Source organism: Elgaria multicarinata, chromosome 2, assembly GCF_023053635.1.
Source record: "Elgaria multicarinata webbii isolate HBS135686 ecotype San Diego chromosome 2, rElgMul1.1.pri, whole genome shotgun sequence".
NCBI classification, from domain to species: domain Eukaryota; kingdom Metazoa; phylum Chordata; class Lepidosauria; order Squamata; family Anguidae; genus Elgaria; species Elgaria multicarinata.
This window is the reverse complement of record NC_086172.1, coordinates 48369194-48388221: the sequence shown is the minus strand read 5'-3', so window position 1 is coordinate 48388221 and position 19028 is coordinate 48369194. Positions and strand designations below refer to the sequence as shown.

Sequence of the window (19028 nt, the reverse complement as noted above, 5' to 3'; positions counted from 1 at the left end):
CCTTCCAAGTTTTTCTGTGCAGTGGAATATATCAGAAATGTGGGGTGGGGTGAGTTGGAGGGGTGGGAGAGAATGTAATGAAACTTGAAGGGCCAGTCTAACAATATCGTTCCTGGAATTAACTAAAGTTCACAATGTGGCATGCCTACTTTCCAGTTACATGGTAATCTTTCTCCAGCTGGATGTAAAAAAAGAAAAGAAAAAGAAAACAAAGGAGTGGTAAGAGGAAAAAGAGGTTTCTGAGCAAAGGCATGGTGTTAAACTTTGCTTTGCCTGCCATCAGTTCCTGCTTTTAAGCTGGTAATAGAGGAAGATGACCACTTATGATACACTCTCCATCCTGCCCAAACTGGCTCCCTGTGATTAGTGGAAATGCGAGCCAATCAGGGGCTGTCCTCGTGCCACAGCATAAACAGTGTAAAAATTTGTGCTGCAGAAGGAATTTACTCCTTTGCACCCAGTCTAAGGGGTGTGATTCGATCACCTGGGCATCTCTGCCTTCCTCTTGGAGGCCTATTCTTATCATTTAAAATTTTTATTTGACATTCTTTTCTACATTTTCCATGTAATTAAACTGTCTGTAGACTATTCCAGACAAATTCAAGCACCGTCAAAGCTGGAAAGAATCCTAAGCCCATTTACCAGCCAGTCTGCCCCTCCCTCCTCCTCTTGGTTGGCCTCCAGAAGTTTTGGACCAACTCCCACCAGCCCTGGCCAGCATGGCTAGTGGTCAGAGATGCTGGGAGAAGTGGTCCAAAACATCTGGAGGGCACTAGACTGAGGATGGCTGGTCTGCCCCAAATTTGTGTCCCAGTGAATAATAAATAATCCAGCCCCTCAATTTCAAGGCAGTGCTCTGCTCTCCTATTGACACCGGTGGGCCTTCTCTAAGGGTTTTTCAACAATGCCTGTTTTTAAAAAAGCCAGTCTTTGTTAAAAGGTGTTATTGTTTTTTAAATAAACTACTCAGCCCTGCACTTTCCTTTTCTCTGATTCTCAGCAGCATACTAATTTATTCCTACGAAATCCAGGTAATTACTTGCGACGACCTCCTTCTTATCACGGAAGAGATCTCCGTGTGTTAGAGGGGGAAATATTCAAAACACGAAAGGAACACAAAGTGGGTGGGGAGAGAGAGAGAGAGACTCTAGCTCGCTGACTAGATGGATGCCTCTTACACGGCTTTTCTCTGATAATCTCCCCCGCATGCCTGCTCGCAGATAAAATATTTATTTACCAAAGAACCCGTAAACATCAAGGCAAAATACATTAAGGCACTTGGGCTTATGATTATTTCAAAACTGAAAGAGAATAAATACCTTGGGCGTACATGGATGGAGAAAGAGATGGTTATTCCTACACACACACACACACTCACACTGAGAGAGAGGGAGAGAGAGAGAGAGAGAGAGAGGTTTGTTTGGGGCGGGGGAATTACACAGAGGAACTAAAGTAGCATTTATTTATTTTAAAAATAATACTATTAACAACACTCTCGTCCGGAAGGAACGTGGGATAGACAGGTTCTGAAACCTACCCGTATTCTGCGGCTGACATTATACGCCCCGCGATAAATGCGTGTTAACTCTGGGGTCGTGTCGCCAGTCCAGCCACTTCACCATAAGTAAGAGGTGGGTCGTGGTGGTGGTTACTTGCGGCGAATCTCCTCTAGATATATTTTAGACTAGGCTGAGCTCGTGTGGGCGCCGTGGAACTGCCTTAGAGGTAAAAGACTCTTGTTACCTCTGGGCTGGGAAAGCCCGAGATAGAACGTTGCGGGGGAACGTAAACCGGGACACTGATGACTGGGGAAGTGGCCTGCGCGAGGGGGCGGGTTGATCTTGGTGCCTACGTTCTCTCTTTGGTTTCCTGGACCACAGGCGCTCGCAAAGCGAGAGAGCGAGAGCGCCCCTCTGTAGCCTCTCCTCGCTTCCTTTCTCTCTCCTCCAAGGGTCGCCCACAGGAATCAGCCCGCCTGGCAAACTCAAACCATCCCTCCTACCAGCTCACATGTCTTTTTCTCTATTTTCCCCAATATTATCTTCTATCAAGGCAAACGGATGGAGGAAGATAATCTTCCTCCATCCATTTGCCTCGATCGTCGCGACCGGGAGCCAGGTGATTATCCTAATTAATGTCTATCTAATTAAATTACTGTCAGTGGTTAACCAATGGCAGGAGCCGTTTCATGCGCTCGGCAGGCAGGGAGATCAAAAGTGTGGCTTTGCTGATTGCTGCACGGTGTCAATTGGCCAATCTCTTCTCCTAGGGAGGGCGGCGGCGGCGGCGGTGGCGGCGGCGGCGGTGGTGGCGCGGGTGGGGGTGGGGGAGGGAATCGTAGCTTCAGTTTGGGACCAGCCTTGGGTGGCGGGAGAAGCTCCTTCGGATACCTCGCCGACCAGGGTCCCCGGGATGACGGGCCGGGGGCCGTCAGGAGGAAAGAGGGAGAAACAATAAATTCTTAAAAAAGAAAGAAAGATAAACAACCAACCCCCCCACCCTTACACCAAGCCTCCCCCCACCCCCACCCACCCACTCCCCAAAAGAGCCACCGTCGGGTTTGCTTCGGGCAGGGCGCAGGCTGGGGCCGGAGCGATGCAGCTGGAGCATTGTCTGTCGCCTCCGTCGATGATGCTCTCCAAGAAATTCCTCCATGTGAGCGGCGGCGGCGGCGGCACTGGCACTAGCCCTTACCCGCCTGCCGCGGGCGGCTCCGAGCTCGCCTTGCACGAGCACCACCACCACCACCACCACCACCACCCCGCCGCCGCCGCCGCCGCCGCCATCCTCTCGGCGAGCGCCGCTGACAACCTGGAGAGGAGTTCACCTCTGAAAAAACTCGCCAGGGGGGGGATGACGAATCAGGCCGAGGCAGACAATTTCCCTGACTCCAAAGACCCGCCAGGGGACGCCCAGCAGCCACAGCAGCCGCAGCCGCAGCAGCAGCAGCAGCAGCAGCGCGCCAAACTCTCGCCCGTCGTCTTGGACGGCGGCGGCGGCCAGGAGCAGCTCCGTCCCGCCTTCGATGGAGCGGCTGCGGCTGCGGCAGCGGCAGCAGCAGCAGCAGCAGCATCGGCGGCGGCGGCGGCGGCCGCGGCGGATCGCTACCTGCTCTCGTCGCCCGCGGCGGCAGCCGCCTCCTCCTCCTCCTCCTCCTCCTCCTCGGGCCAGCCGCCTCCTCCCGCTCCGGCCGCCGCCGCCGCCGCCTCGGCTCCCTCGCCCGCCGCCGTCGCCGCGGCCGCCGCCGCCACCATGTTCCCCTACCCGGGCCAGCACAACCACGCGGCCGCCTTCTCCATCGCCAGCCCCGGCCGCTACATGGCGCACCACCCGGTCATCGCCAACGGAGCCTACAACAGCCTGCTCTCCAACTCGGCGCCGCAAGGCTACCCGGCCGCCGGCTACCCTTACCCGCAGCAGTACGGCCACTCGTACCAGGGCTCGCCCTTCTACCAGTTCCCGTCCGCCCAAGCCGGGCTCGTGCCGGGCAAGGCGCAGGTCTACCTATGCAACAGGCCGCTCTGGCTGAAGTTCCACCGGCACCAGACCGAGATGATCATAACCAAGCAAGGCAGGTAAGCGGCAGCAGCGGCGGCCCGGAGCGAGGAACCGAAGGACGCCGGCCGGGCGCCACTCCGGGGCGGGAGGATGCGCGCCGAGGCGGGCGGGCGGATGGGGCGGCGGGCGGGCGGGCGGATGGGGCGGCGGCAAGACCGGGGCAAGGAGGACCAGCCCCGCCGAACTCCACGGCAAGGCGGCTTGCGGGAGCCGCGCGGGAAGTCCGTCGTCTCCGAACCAGATTTTCTTCTGACTTGAGCGGCTCAAACCCTAAGCCCACCCCCACCCCAATCGCCCCTTCTTATTCTACTTTTTCTTCTGCCTTTTGTTGCGTTTGATTTTGGACCATTCCTCGAAAACCAGGAACCGGTCAAAGAGTTGGCACTGGTGACTGCGCTCTCCCGCTCTCGCTCTCTTTCTTTTTAAAAAACTTTTAAGACACAGGAAAAAAGTGTTCCTTTTTTCCCTTTTCCTTTTTCCTTTTTCTCTTTCTTTTTTGCGTCTTTGGGTGCTCGGGAGAAAGCTTCGTTCTTGGTTTTAAATGCATTTTAAAAACCAACGAACGAACAGACTTTAATTTTCTCTCTCTCTTTCTCTCCCTAATTATGGCGACGTTTTCTTTCCTAATGCTGAACTGTTGTTCACGTTAGAAGTGACGGTGGTTAGTCAGTAGCATCAGAATGAGTTTTGCGAGCCGTTCCCTGCCTGGCGCCCAGAGCCCTCCTGCGCGCTCCTCGCTTCGCTTCCTCCGGCCACCCCCAGAGTCGGGTTGTGCCGACAGGTAGCGACTTCAGAGCCCCGTGCCTGCGGGTTCATGATCGTGGGGGAGACGCTTCTCAGGCGAGATGTGCTCCATCGCCTTGCGGATCCCCAAAGGCAAAGGACCTGAAAGAGAGCTCCACTGGAATCATGGAGACTTGCTTGCGGGTAAACGGGATTTGGAATCACAAAAGATGGCTTATTTCAAGCCACTTGCGGCTCTCTGAGCGCCCGGTCGCCCCAGCTCTGCTTCTTTGGAAGTAGGTGAGATCGGATCGAACTGGAAGCATGTTTAGCCTCCTTGCAGCTAAGCGCAAGCCGAACCGGTTCGCCCGGAGCTTGATCCGGCGGAGAACAAAACAAAACACGGCGAATGAGGTCCCAAAATCGGCGCGCCGTTGAGATTTGACACGTTACTCTACACCCTTAACCTGAGAATAGCAACCCACTAAAAGCCAAGAGCAAGATCTGAATGAAAGGTGTTCACATGGGGAAATACTAGGGAAGTTTGTCTTTGTTTTTGTTTTTTAACATTCCTTCCCTCCCCCCTCTTTTTACAAAACTTTTCTTTCTTTCTTTCTTTCTTTCTTTCTTTCTTTCTTTCTTTCTTTCTTTCTTTCATTCTTTCATTCATTCATTCACTCTTTCTTTCTCCCAACAGGCGAATGTTCCCTTTCTTAAGTTTCAATATTTCTGGTCTGGATCCCACGGCTCACTACAATATTTTTGTGGATGTCATCCTAGCCGATCCTAACCACTGGAGATTTCAAGGCGGCAAATGGGTTCCTTGCGGAAAAGCGGACACCAATGTACAAGGCAAGACCGAGACCCAATTAACACGTCCAGGTTTCTTTCTCTCTCTCTCTCTCCCCCCACCACCCCGCTCACCCATGCGCACACGCACACACTTCGCTTAGGTGAGAAGTCTTAATTAGGGCCTGGGTGGACTGGCGCAGGCCGGGGGGGGGGGGGGGAAGCTTCACAAAAGGAGGGTGAAAACTGGAAGGGCTGGTGAAGAGGGGCAGATTGAGGGGGGGGGGCTTCATTTCCCCGATCCCCCCTTTTTATTTTAATCCATCCCCAGTTGGACTTTGAACAAATCAACCAATAAATAAATACAGGCTGGGGGAATCTCCGCTGCTTGTAGCGCTGGGAAGTTTCACGGGTATTTCTTTCCGAATGGGTTTTTGTTTTCAAGCGTGTCCGTGTGCATGTGTGACACTCTGCGTGTGACCGTGTGCGTGTCTTGTCTTCAGGGAACCGTGTCTACATGCACCCCGACTCGCCCAATACCGGAGCCCACTGGATGCGCCAGGAAATCTCCTTTGGGAAACTGAAACTGACCAACAATAAAGGCGCCTCTAACAACAACGGGCAGGTCAGTCGGCGCCGGTTCTCGCTCCAGCTGACCCGCGACTCTGAGTTCGGATTAGCCCTGCCCATATAACCCCCCACCCTTAGCTTCGAGGAGACAGCGTTGCTTGGGGAGCGGGCGGCCCAGGGGACTGTATCGCTTCACTTCCGAATATTAAAAAACAAAAACGAGGAACCGAATCCGACAGACCCATTAAAGGGTGGTGCCGTCAGTCCATTTGCCCTCTTCTCCCACTTTATAACAGAAACGAAGTCAGTCTGATTTGATTTTTTTCTTCGTCTTTAAAATATGTTACACAAAACAGAAACGAAGTCAATCTGATTTGACTTCGTTCTTCTACTTCTTTCAAATATATAGCACAAAATCGAATGGAGGTGGTGAACCACATTTTTTAAAAGAGAAATACACACGATTTTTTAAAAAACAAAAAAAACCCAAAATAAATAAAATAAGTTCCGGATGTGATCCAGGTAGAGTTGCAAATTCGCGGCCTTATCAGAGAGAACAAAGAGGGGATTTGCGGGAGGGGGGGTGGGCGGTGAATCTTGCAGTTTATTTCCGAAGGTGCGCTGAATTACCAGGCTTGAGGGCGACGGTGGGGTGGGGGTGGAGACCAGCTTAGCTCTCTGGCGCAAGCTGCCAGGCAGGGTCAGAAGGCGAAGGCGACCCTCTTCTTTTGTCCAGTGGAGGCTGGGGGGGAAGGGGTTCGGATTTCGGTGGAGTTGTGAGTCCTCTCCGGGTTTTAGTCACATCAGTTTCAGCGAGACCTCTAACGGAGCTCTCCAAAGTGCTGAACCCTGACCCCAGATTGGCTTCAGCACCTTGGACAGCGCGGCTGGTTCTGACTGAACCCCGGCCTGGTATCCCGGCTGCACCGCAATCAGAGCCCCCGCCTCCCGCGCCCCTTCCCCGCCTGGCCAACGCGCGCCGGCCCGGCTCCCTCTCCTCTTTCCGCCACCGACCCTGTCTCGCCCTCTCCTCCGCCCTCAGATGGTGGTGCTGCAGTCGCTCCACAAATACCAGCCCCGTTTGCACGTGGTGGAGGTGAACGAGGACGGCACGGAGGACACCAGCCAGCCCGGCCGGGTGCAAACCTTCACCTTCCCGGAGACGCAGTTCATCGCGGTCACCGCCTACCAGAACACCGATGTAAAGAGCTCGCCCGTGCACCTGGGCCCCAGCGGCGTGGGGGGACGGGGACCGGGAAAGGCAGCCGCATTTCGGGGAACAACGGGGCGGCGGCGGCTGGGTTTGTCCTCCGCGCTGCCTCCGAAAGGCCTCCCCGGGGACGGCGGGGGAGCGAGCAGCTCGGCCCTCTCTGCCGACGCTTGAATTTGTCAGGGAGATGCTTCCCCTGATGCGAAGGTCGGCAGGAGAAGTCAAAGCCCCGTTTCTCACTTCTCTTTCGGCGACCTGGGCCGGGGGCCGGGCAAGAACAGCTAGACCGCTCGGTTTCTTGAGGGGGTCAATCTGCTTTCGAAGTCGGGCGCGCGCACGTGGAATGTGTGCATACTCTGAGCCCAAACAGACATGACTCCGAACGTGTGACTAGCAGCCTTTCTCTCTTTCTTTTTTTACTCTAGAGTAGGCGCAGGTCTCAGTTCTGGGTCGGGATCCTAGCTGGGAGGTGGTGGTGGTGGTGGGTTAACATCCAGACTGGAACCCTGCGCCTACTCTAGAATCAGAGGGAAAAGAAGAGAGAGAGAGAGTTGCTAGACTCACAGATACGTTTAAAGCCAGGTCTGTTTTTGTCCAGCTGCATAAGCAAACCGGTGGGTGTTGCCTTGTTGTGGTCCTTGTACCTGAACCGCTCTGCCGAGGGTGTCACTCTTTTCGGCTGCAGTCCTATGCACGCTTACCCATGGAATTCAATAGCACTTGCTTCTGAGTAGACCTGGAGAGGGGATTGCGCTGTTCACCTGGTTCCCAGCCAGAACGGGGCGATCCTACGCCTGCCTACACAGAAGCAGTGGAGGAGATCAAGTCCCGGGTAGCATCCTCAGAAGGTCTGTCTACCAATTCGGCTTGAACGGCCCTTCTCCTGTCGTTTGCATCCCAATATTGAACCAGCCTGCTTGGTGAAGGTCCAGCGACTGGCACGGCAAAGCCTGCTATCCCCCGCCCCCCCCCGACCCATCCTATGCAGAGGGTCCCGCTGAATTTATTTATTTTATTTTATTTTATTTTATTTTATTTTATTTTATTTACATTTATATACCGCCCCACAGCCGGTATACACCCCAAGTTCAATGGGACTTGGGCCTGCGTAAGCGAGCATGGGGTCGGAGCTTTGTTCGTCGGCCAGGGGACGTGGTTGGGGTGGCGGATCTGCCACGCGGAATAATGCGCAAATGGAAAGGTGGCGCGTTTCGATGCTGAGTTGCGAAAAACCGCGTGTGATGGTTAAGTTAAAGTATTCTATAGCCCGGTCGAGGCCACGGGATTCGCGGGGAGTTCTAGAGACTGTCGAGCGTGCTGTTCACGGACGGACATTTGACTCTTCCCTCCCCTCCCCAGATCACGCAGCTGAAGATAGATCACAACCCCTTTGCAAAAGGCTTCCGAGACAACTATGACACGTAAGTCAAACCGGCTTGAGTCTTTTATTCTCTGCTGTCATCTAGAAATGTTAGAGATAATCCGGGGAGCCGGTTAGGAACGTTTCATTGGAAGAGGCCGCCTTGGCTTCCCCAAAGAGGAATGGATGCTGAGCTCCTGAAATCGGTTTCCCTCCGCCTCCCTTTGGTGTAGTCGTTATATCACTGGGACGTGCCCCTCTGCTCAACTCTCGGCTTTGGGAGGGACCCCCGCTCACGCAGTCCTAGGGTAGGGGCTGGAAGAGGCTGGCTGAGGGGTTTGGGAACGCAAGCTCCGGGCAGTGAATTCACACACACACACACACACACGTACGTTTTGGTGCGTGAGAAAGGGGGAAACCGGCATGGATGCCTTTCACTTCCTCTGCTTACCCGATTCCCAGTCATGACAGTTGTGCTTTTGGAAGCGTGACTTCAGTTCTGTGGGTTTGCCCGGGTAGGACGCTCGCTCCGTGCCTATTTATAGGCCTATGGAAGAGAAGGCAGGTTGTTAAGGGGGTTGGGGTTGGGGCGTGGGTCGAGATGGCTCTTGAAACGATCCCGAATGCTTTCGGTAGGAGAAGTATTTCAGCCTACCTATCTATATCCCCTCTGTATCTCAGCCTTCCTCCGAGGAAGGAACACAAGAGTCAATACTATTTTCTACTCACAACAACCTTGGGAGGTAGGTTAGGTAAGGAGATCAACCCAGTGAGTTCTTCATGATTGAGCAGTGATCGGAGTGCAGGTCTCCTCAACCCCCAGTTCTCCACTTTGCACCACAGTTCTCCACTTTGCACCACACCTACCATTATTATTATTATTATTATCACACATAATAATAATAATAATAATAATAATAATAATAATAATAATAATAATAATACAATGGGTGACTGCGGCTGCAAGTTATCCTAAGCCCATTTTCCAGGGCACAAGTCCTCTTGGAATGGGACTTACTTCAGTGTAAACATGCCTGAGTTCGTGCTGAGAAGTTGTTTCCGTCCTAGCTTTAAAACAAGGGTGGGAAACAAGGGTGGCCTTTCAGATGCTGTTGGACTCCAACTCACATTCACATAAGCCAGCATGGCCGATGGTCGGGGATGATAGGCACTGTAGTCCAACAACATCTGGAGGGCCACAGGATCCCTATCCTTGCTTTAAAACCACTTTCTGTGCTATGCCTGGGATTTTGCTGTATGAAATCCTGACCATACCCCGGGTTTCACGATTCGGCTGACAGGGGACTATCCTTTGAAGGACAAGTGCTCAGTTGTACCATTTTTTCAACACTGAAGGAATAATTTTGACAAAAGTTGAGGAGGGGGAGGTCCAATTGACTAGCCAGAACCAGAATTATATCCAGTCAGAACTTCCTCGTCGTTCCCCCTCTCAAACCGCTCCCAGCACCATGCGAGATTTGAAAACCAGGCGTTACAAGCGTGAATAAAAATCCAAACAAATTCGAACAAAGTTGAGCGCTGCACAAGTTTCTGAGTTACCCAGAACGCCTCACCAGCCCCTGAAGAATTCTGGATAACTTCAGAGCATCGCTGTTCCCGCAGGAACAAAAGTCAGCCCTGTAAAGGACCTCTTGCCTTACTTTATTCCTGACTCTTCCAACTAGCTCCAGTTTTGCCTCAAATTGTAAGCTGTGCTTTAGACTTTACGCAAAGCTGTGGTGGACTTCCCAGAGCCCTGATTCAAACTCTGGGCTTCCAACAGCTGAATCTGGCTTAGAAGAAACCTGCTCCTCTCTCTCTCCTATTTGTTAGACCTTGGGTCTTACGAAAAGCGCTGGGACAGACGTGCGTCCCTCTCCCTCCCCCACTCCAGCCCCGCTCCGCTCTTCCTCCGGGAAGAGACACACAACATGCAGCTCACATCGCTCTGACGCTGTAAGAGGAGGCGATGTTCCGAGAGAGGCTGCCATTTAAAGAGTCGCAGACCCCACGAGAAGGAGAGGCGTTGTGATCGAGTTTAAGGCCCTCTGGTGCTGATGGGGGACCCCAGAGGGCTCCAAAAGGCGTGCAGCGCGATCCCACGCGTGTTTTTACTTGGATGTAATTCCCACGGGATTCAGTAGGGCTTACTCCCAGATAAATGAGCAAAGGATGGCAAGTTAAGGTAGAATAGTCACCGGGCAGCCCACAGGGGCCCAGAGCTGTAAAGAAAAGAAATAGGCAGCCTACAAGAGAGTCCTGGCCGTGCGTGGCCTTTGCAAAAGGAAAAGTAGCTAAACAGCAAAGGCTTCTGTGGGGTCCCCTCCAATCTGAAATTAAAGACATCTGAGAGGAAGAAATGTGGCAGGCCTGGGATCTGGACCCTCCCTCCTTCAGTGGAGCCCACGAAGTTGACTCTTTGGACGCCACCTTCTGTGGTGCCCCTCTAGAAGTGTTCGACTACAACTCCCCAGCTGGCTGGCTGGAAGTTGTAGCCCAACACATGGAGAAAGCCCCCTGCTTTAGATGGGACTCCTCCTCGCGCTATTAGAGGCGTGCATCCCCGGCTTGGTTAAATTCGGGCCTAGTCCAGAGGAACCACTAGGACGTCTTCGAAGATGTTTGAAGTCTAGGTTGGTTCATCCATGCGGGGATGGGGGGTGGGGGTGGGTGAGGCAAGAGGTCACCTAAAACACGAATCTGGCCCAGCATGTATAGGCGGAGGACTTACTGTGGGGGAGGTTGATCTTCTGAGAGAGGGCTTTCCCACCCCCATCCCACGCACCCCTAGAGCAATTAGCTTCAGCAGGGGATCCCTCATTCCTTAACACGCTTCAGCCCCCTCCCCTTGCACGCTCAGCCCAGGCGATGGAAGAAAAGGTGAATCCTTCTTCTCTTCCCCACCCGGCCCCCAGCCTGGTTGATTTTGAAAGTGGCTGGCTATTTAAATCCACGTGTGCAATGTAAACAGTCCTGATCTCAAGAGCAGCTCCACGAGGTCGTTGGGAGGAGAGAGAGAGACAGAGGGCATGTCTACACCAGCCATTTATCCCAGGATCGTCCCGGGCTCATCCCTGTACATCCAAATGACACACAGGGGATCCCAGGAGCAGGCAGGGACCACCGCTCCATTTTCCTGGGATAATCCTTAGGTGTAGAAAGGCCAGAGGGCGAGAAGAGCATCTTAACAGGACTCATTGGCGCGGGCCTTTGCCATTCGTTCCGTGGCCGCGCAGTGGTGGCATACCCAAAACAAAACCAGGCTGAACCACCAGCCGATTTCTTTCCACCGGCTTCCCGCGACCTGTGCTGTGTGGATCCCATTTCTTCCAGAGAGGGAAAGCGCCCTTTCTGCAATGATTCGCGAGGGGAAGAGAAGAAAGGGCTCGCTAAACTCGTGTGGATTGATCAATCCCAACTAAAAAGGGTGCGATCATCTGCCTGCCCCCTCTGGTGCCCTCACCAGGCACTTGATGATCGGAGCGATTTCAATTGAGTGCCGCCTGGCTGGTTTCTCTCGCCTTGCCCTCCCCTCCCGCTCCCGGCACTTGTGAAGCAGCTTTATTCAGGGAGACGCTTCAGAGGCTGCCTGGCCTGCTGCTGGTAACAAATGGCCCCGGAGTTACCTGTGGCGTGTATTGGGGCCTGCGTCCATTTGCCCGACGTTCAGCCTGATTCTTGGAGGACGGGGGCGTGGGGCGGTGAGGTGCCTTGTTTCAAATAAAATATAGGCTTCGTCCTAACCTTTCCACGTTGTTAATTTGTGGGGGTGGGGGTGTAAATGAAAGACGTGCATCCTGGCCAGGGAAAATTTCAGTCTAGTCTCTCTCTGTTGCACCGTGTCCTGCTTGTGGGTCCCTGGGCGACAACTGCTTGGCCACTGTATGAACAGAGTGCTGGATTAGATGGACCCTTGGTCTGATCCAGCAGGGCTGTTCAGATGCTCTTATGTTCTGTCTCGTGCCTTTGAAAAGGAAGCCTTTTAAACACAGAGATCCTACGTGTGCTTTAGTGAACCTGAAATAAAATAATGTTTCCTTGTCTGGGTTAGTTTTCAAGCAGACGAGGACTCAGTTGATTGGATTCTGGGCTCCAAGCCAGGCAGCGATCCTCTTCCTCTCTGGATCTCCAGGTGCGCTGCCTTGTCTGAAGCTCTAGGCTTCTCGCTCCCCAGGGGTCCATTGATTTAAGGGGTCAGGAATACAGTCTTTTGTCGTGGGAGGTTCTAGATCACGTTCGGGGGGGGGGTCCCTTAGACTTTTAAAAGTTTATCCAATTTCCGAGATCCACCGGGCAGAAATGTAGACTTGTTCTGTGCTAGTCTCCCTCTGCAGAACAAATGCCCTGGATTTCTACCCACCCCTCCCAACTACCTCCCTGCATTTGTTTGCCCAATCTTTTTGTTTTTTTTAAATTCAAAACGAAAGGGGATGTTGTGAAGCAGCGGTGTCTGAAGCAAGGGACATTTCTTGCGCTCTGTAAAATTGTGAAGCTTTGCACTGATAAGTTACCCGTTGAGTTTTGAAGCTGGGGGGTCCTTTGGAATAACAGAATTGGGATGGTCGTTCTAAAACAAAGAGGGGCCCTCAGAAATAAAAGTCATGTAAAGCCACACTTCGCTAGTCCGTATTGAATTTGTTCTGCTTCCCTGCGGCCTCCATTGACCCTATTTCTGGGCTTATCTCTCCCGCAGATGCACACTGCAACCCTAAACATGCATACTCAATAGTAGGTCCTATTGAGTTCAGTGGGACTTACTCATCCAGTAGCCGTGTTTAGCATTGCAGCTTTATCAGGCTCGGTTTCCAGAAACTAGATTCCATGGGCGTTTTAATGGTTCAGTCTCCCATTTCTTGGATTCTGGTGAAATCTCGAAGTATCAATTCAGATTCATCCCCCATCCTTTTTACTGTGATCTCCTGTCCCTGCAGAGAACCCAGGTACTTGGCCCAACTAGTACTGGATAAGAGCCACGCTTTGATGGGCGTAGCCTCTCCCTGCCGCTGGATGCTTTCTGCGGCTTGGTCCGGGGTCTCTGTGATTCCCAAGAGTATGCGCCTTGATTTTTGCAGGCGCAAAGCTCTCTCCAGGGTTTTCCACCTGTAAAGGCTCTAGAGATGCCCTTGATTAAACCACGATTCTGTCCTGAAGGTCTTTCCAGTTGCTTATTCTCCCTTACTGATGGTCCCTATTTTGCCTAGCTCCAGATTTTTAGCTAAAGACTTTGAATTTGCCACAAGCAGTCTCTAAATCACTATTAGGAAGTTTCTTTGGGAGGGGGTGGTGGCAGGGAGTTGGGCAACTGGTTCTAAAATGGCATTTAAAAAAAATTTCCTATCAGAATTTAGAGGTGGCCGAACTCAAGTCGAGTTGGTGCCTTTACTACCTTACTATGTTTTTTAAAAGATGCCGGAGAAGCAGAAATTATCTTTGTCCCCATTACTTCTGGAGGAGAGAGAGGTTGATTGTTATCCCGGTGTTAATGAAGAGTAAAGCGGCCACCTTAGGACAAGTTTGCCTTGGTTAGAAACCAGGTTCTGTCATCTTCTTCATCATGTCACTGTGTGTGTGTCTGTGGCAGGGGGAGGTAGTGATCTGGTTATGGAAGATCAGCAAGTACTAAAAAGGGGGGAGGGGGAGCTCAGAAGAATCTCTCTGACTTCCATTACTTGGGAGCACTTAGCACAAACCAGGGGTGGGCAACTTCTGCCCCCCAAATGTTTTGGCCTACAACTCCCATCACTCCTAGCCAGCAGAGCCAAGAGTGTCGGATTATGGGAGTCGTAGGCCAAAATCTGCAGTTGTCCAGGCCTGCTTGAGGCCCTAGAAGCGGGTCTACAAGACTGAAATGTCAAGTTGAATCATAGAGAAGATGGTGATTATCCAGAGTTTATTCATGGTCTCACCCTCACAACAACAACTTCATGCCAATGGAGGCTGGTGGATCCGATTTCGGTGGGCCTATGAATCCATTCTGGGTGTCCATCAGAGCAAACCTGAGCTCTAAAGGAGCTCTCCAGGGTGCTGGTCCTAAAACATTTTTGGAGGGGGGAGATAGGGTTCAGCACCCTGGATAGATCCTTAGAGTTCTGACTTGTTCGGAGTGAAACTCAGAATAGATTCACAGCCCCACAGAAACCGGAGCCACCAGCCTCCGCTGCCTCATGCGTGTCCTCAGGAAACCCAGAGAGTTTTCTGGCCGAGCGGGGATTTGAGGCCGGCGGGACCTCCTCCATGCTGCCTGCCCTGGCCTTGCGCTTGGGCCGGGCGAGGGGAAGGGGTGGCGATTGCCCTGCTGCTGCGTCCGCTCGCCCCGCCAGCCAACAAGCCACATGCCTTCTTTTCTCCTTGCTCCCCCTCCGCTCCCCTCGCAGGATCTACACGGGCTGCGACATGGACCGCTTGACTCCGTCGCCCAACGACTCGCCCCGCTCGCAGATCGTGCCGGGGGCTCGCTACGCCATGGCGGCCGCGGCGGCGGGCTCCTTCCTGCAGGACCAGTTCGTCAGCAACTACGCCAAGTCGCGCGGCTTCCACCACCACCACCACCACCACCCGGGGGCGGGCGGCGGGGCCGGCGTGGGGCCGGGCGGGCCGGTGCCCGAGCGAGGCGTGCCTCACCCCAACGGGCTGCTCTCCCCGCAGCAGGCCGAGGAGCCCGGCGCGCCGTCGCCTCAGCGCTGGTTCGTCACGCCCGCCAACAACCGGCTGGACTTCGCCGCCGCTGCCGCCGCCTCGGCCTACGACCCCGCGGGCGACCTGGCGGGGAACGCCGCCACCCTGCTCTCCTACGCGGCTGCCGGCGTCAAAGCGCTGCCGCTGCAGGCCGCCGGCTGCACCGCCCGCCCGCTCGGCTACTACCCGGACCCGTCGGGCTGGGGCGCGCGCAGCCCGCCCCAGTATTGCGCCAAGGCCTTGTCGTGCTGGCCCAACAGCGGCGGCGGCGGCGGCGGCGGCGGCAGCGCCCGCGCCGGAGGCAACCCCTATTTGCCCGCCGGGGCCGGCGGCGGCGAGGAGCCCGACAGCCTGGGGCCTCCCGAGCGCTCGCCGTTGGTGGCGCCGCCGCCGCCGCCGCCGCCGGCCGCCGGGCAGCCCCCCGAGGACTCCAAGCCGCCCAAGGACTTGTCCGACTCGAGCTGGATCGAGACGCCCTCGTCCATCAAGTCCATCGACTCCACCGACTCTGGGATTTACGAGCAGGCCAAGCGCCGGCGGCTCTCCCCGGCGGGCACCCCGGCGTCCGAGAGCTCGTCGCCGCTCAAGAGCGAGCCCGCCTTGGCGCCCAGGGACTGCGACAAGACCTGCGCCAAGGACATGTCGGGCTACTACGGCTTCTACGCGCACAGCTAGAGAGGCCGCCCGACCGCCCCGCCGGCCGCAGGGGGGAGCCCTGGGCCACGCCCTCGCCCTCGGTCCCTTCCCGCCAGGCCCTCCCGACGCAGCCCGCGCTTTGCGCTGCGCCAGAGGTCGAGCGCTTCTGCGCACCGTCGCTTGGGTCGCTCGCTCGCTCGCTCGCTCCCGTCCCGCCATCTACCCCGCGCACGCGCAATCTCTCCTCTCCGTCCCTCCCTCCCTCCCTCCCACACAAATTGTATAGCCATTCTAAACCCACCTTAGCTTCAGTGGGAGGGGGTTGGGTCTCTCTGCATCCAAAAAGAATGGCGAAAATCATGTCACCCCTTTCTCCCTCTCTCCCCCCTCTCTGTTTCCATGACCCCCCTTACAATGGTAAGCATTTTCGATTTCATTGCTTCTCACCTGCCCTGAACACCCGAAACCTAGGACAATTTATTTATTTTTGGTCCCAGATCCTTTACCCGTGTAGGTAGAATATTGAAGCTCCCTTAATGCAGGTTAGTCACCTTACTCCGCTTTAGCCATCCTGTGTGAACAGGTGCTCACAGGGATTCCCCAGTTCCTTAAATGCATCCCTGTAGGACAAGCAGAGATTCTAATCTTTTCAAAGAGCATCTGAAAAGTCCATCCTAGGCATGCGTTTCCTTGGGAGTAAGTCCCACCAAATTCACCAGGGCTTCTCAATCTGAGTTAACATACTTACAGCAAGAAGGCTATTAGTGTTTCTTTGGAAGTAAGTTCCACAGTATATATTGGGGCTTACTCCTGGGTAAGTGTGAACGGGACTGCAGCCGTTTGGTGCGATCCTACATCCCATTAAATTGGAAGTAAGCCTGATGGAATTCAGTGGGACTGCTGAGTAGACATATATAGGATTTCAATCATCGTTAGGATCGGGCAGTTAATGTTCTTGAAATGGGACCCAAAGGTTGCAGTTAATCTGCATTGATGAATGCGGAGTATGAGGCTGGCCAAATGGCTGAATATTTTGTGTGGCTGTAAAGAGTGTCAAAGCAGACTTGCTTTGGATACTCGGTGTCTCCCCACTGCAAATGCCTGTCCATTCTGTTGACGACTGCAGCAGAAGGCTTAATAGGTGCAATGGATGTTTAGACAGGGAAAACAAAGTCCTGCTGCTCCCAGCATTCCCCAGCCAGCCATGCATGACTGCTGTGGAATGCTGTGGGAGTTACAGGACTTTTGTCCCTGTCTAAACATGTATAAGATTGCTGCCTTAGTGGGATTGCTGCCTTCTGGGTAAACATGGTTTAAGATCGAATTGCCAGTGGTTGGCTACTCACAAACTACATACGTCCTGTCTCTCCCTCCCCCCACCCACCAATTTGGAAGAAAGTAGGGTAGGTAGAAATGTACTGTTTGTAATTTCCCTTTTCCTTTGCCGAGGGCTAATATTCACTATGGAAGGAGAATTAGCCATTAAAAGAAAAGAAAAGAAAGAAAAAAAACTCCAAAACTTTCTAGTGGATGGAGATGCAATAGTGCGATGGCTTGCCTATTCAACATTTCAGATATCCAAGGCTACAATCCCATACCCACTTACCTGGGACTCAGCTTCACTGAAATCAATGGGGCTTATTTCTAAGTAGATACCTATAAGATCGAGCTGTAAAACACACACACACACCCCTTTCAGCCTTACGTAAATAGCCACATCCAGGCCAACACTTAATACTCGAAAAAAGTTTATGTATGTATTTATTTTGTTAAAGTTATTTGCTTCTTTCGAACTACAATAATAAAATCAATAAAGTTAGACTGACAAGACGAAAGTTCATATATAAAGAGATCAACAAATTCTGTTAACAATTTAGTACATACATTTCCATAGAAGTAATCTTTAGTGAAAGTAAAAGGACTTAATTCTAATTAAATTTGCATAAAAAACAGACTGTGATTTGTATCCAGTCTTAGTTCTAGGTAGAGTTAAACTCATCAAAATGAATGGGACTGAAGTTAGACTAACAGTGGATACAACTTGCACGTTTTTGGAGTTATGGATTCATGGCTTAACACTTCAATTCCAAACATATTTAGAAATTGATCCCTCTGGGCAGAATCCTACCAAAATTAAATACTTTTCATGTTGTATTGATTTCATTAGGAGCAAGGTAAGGAAAGTACATTGTTCCAAATGAAATGAATGGGCATTTACAGTGTGTAATTTTGCTTGTCTTACCATTTTAGTAGAATTTACATTCAAGTAAATGTGCCTAAATCTTTACAACTTCTCAGTTGGGAAGGTATGTGCAGCTAGATTTTATCTATAGGACTTCATAGTGGAATATACACAGTAACTTTGAGTACAATCCAGTCAAGCTTGCAGTTCAATCTTAGACATGTTTACTCGGAAGTAAGTCCCAATGGGACTAAAGAGACTTACTTTCTTGTGTGTGTATAGGAATGTCAGGCTAAATCTTAATCTTTCAGATCTCCTCCTGAAATTAGTGGGGCTTTAACCTTGCAATTCTATGCATACTTACTTGGGAGTAAGTCCCATTGAATTCAACTAGACATCTTTCCGATCTTACATGCATTTACTTGAATGTAAGTCCCATTCATTTTGCATGAGCCTGTGTGATTAGAGTCCCGATTTGTAAAGTGCCATGTAGACAGATGGCCCAAGATGGACTGAGGCACAAATAAGTAAATCAATCTTTCAAATACTGAGTGCAATCCTGAAATAATGTTAGGTGCTTGTAAATTGAATAAATCAATGGGGTTGGCAGCCCAGTCCTAACATCTATTCACTGGAGAGCAAGTCCCCCTCTCATTTGTAACTTGGTAGTATGTTTAAGTTTGCACGCTTCTCCCCATCACCACATGCAATGGGACTTGTGTGCACCTCTTTGGCCAGCTGTGCATACTTATGACCGGGGGGTACTGGAAATAAAGACCAAGAGCAGGATTCAGGCCAAGGCTGAGATCTTGTACCCACTAGCATGGGCTTAAACTTCATTGAAATTGGTAGGACTATTGCTGAGATGGACTGGAATCGGCTGTAAATGAAGAAGAACCTTTAAAATCCAATTGTTTCCAATTGGAAAATAAAGCATGTGGTTATCAGTTAACCATGTGATCAATTCTCAATTAAATTAGGAGACTTAGGGCCTGTTCAGACAACCCTGGTTTAAACACACTCATTAACCATTTAGTTAGTGAGCATTTTTAAACCATGGTTATGTAGCCACCATGGTTAGGAATGGTTCACACCACATGCTAAGCCATAATGTTTAGTTCAAAATGCTTAACCACTGTGGCTTAGTGTGTCCTCTGAACAGGGTCTTAAACTGCAATTTTATCCTTGACTTCACAGAAGTAAGCCCTCTTGAATTCAATGGGTCTTATTTCCAGGTAGGGTGTGCACAGATTTGCAGCCTTAAAGATGTTTACTTTTGGCTTGGTCGCAAAGTACTACCTTGATTAGAACTGTGGGATGATTTA

At 52.2% G+C, this 19028-nt stretch overlaps 1 protein-coding gene across 1 annotated transcript; it reads left to right on the top strand.

The window, feature by feature from the left end:
- Positions 1 to 2595: 2595 nt before the first annotated feature.
- Positions 2596 to 15560, top strand: TBR1 (T-box brain transcription factor 1). The gene is made up of 8 exons (XM_063118619.1): positions 2596 to 2910; positions 2953 to 3048; positions 3172 to 3575; positions 4979 to 5133; positions 5574 to 5695; positions 6683 to 6841; positions 8210 to 8271; positions 14585 to 15560. Exons 1-8 carry the CDS (start codon positions 2596 to 2598, stop codon positions 15558 to 15560), a joined length of 2289 nt encoding a protein of 762 aa, XP_062974689.1.
- The last annotated feature ends 3468 nt before the right edge of the window (positions 15561 to 19028 follow it).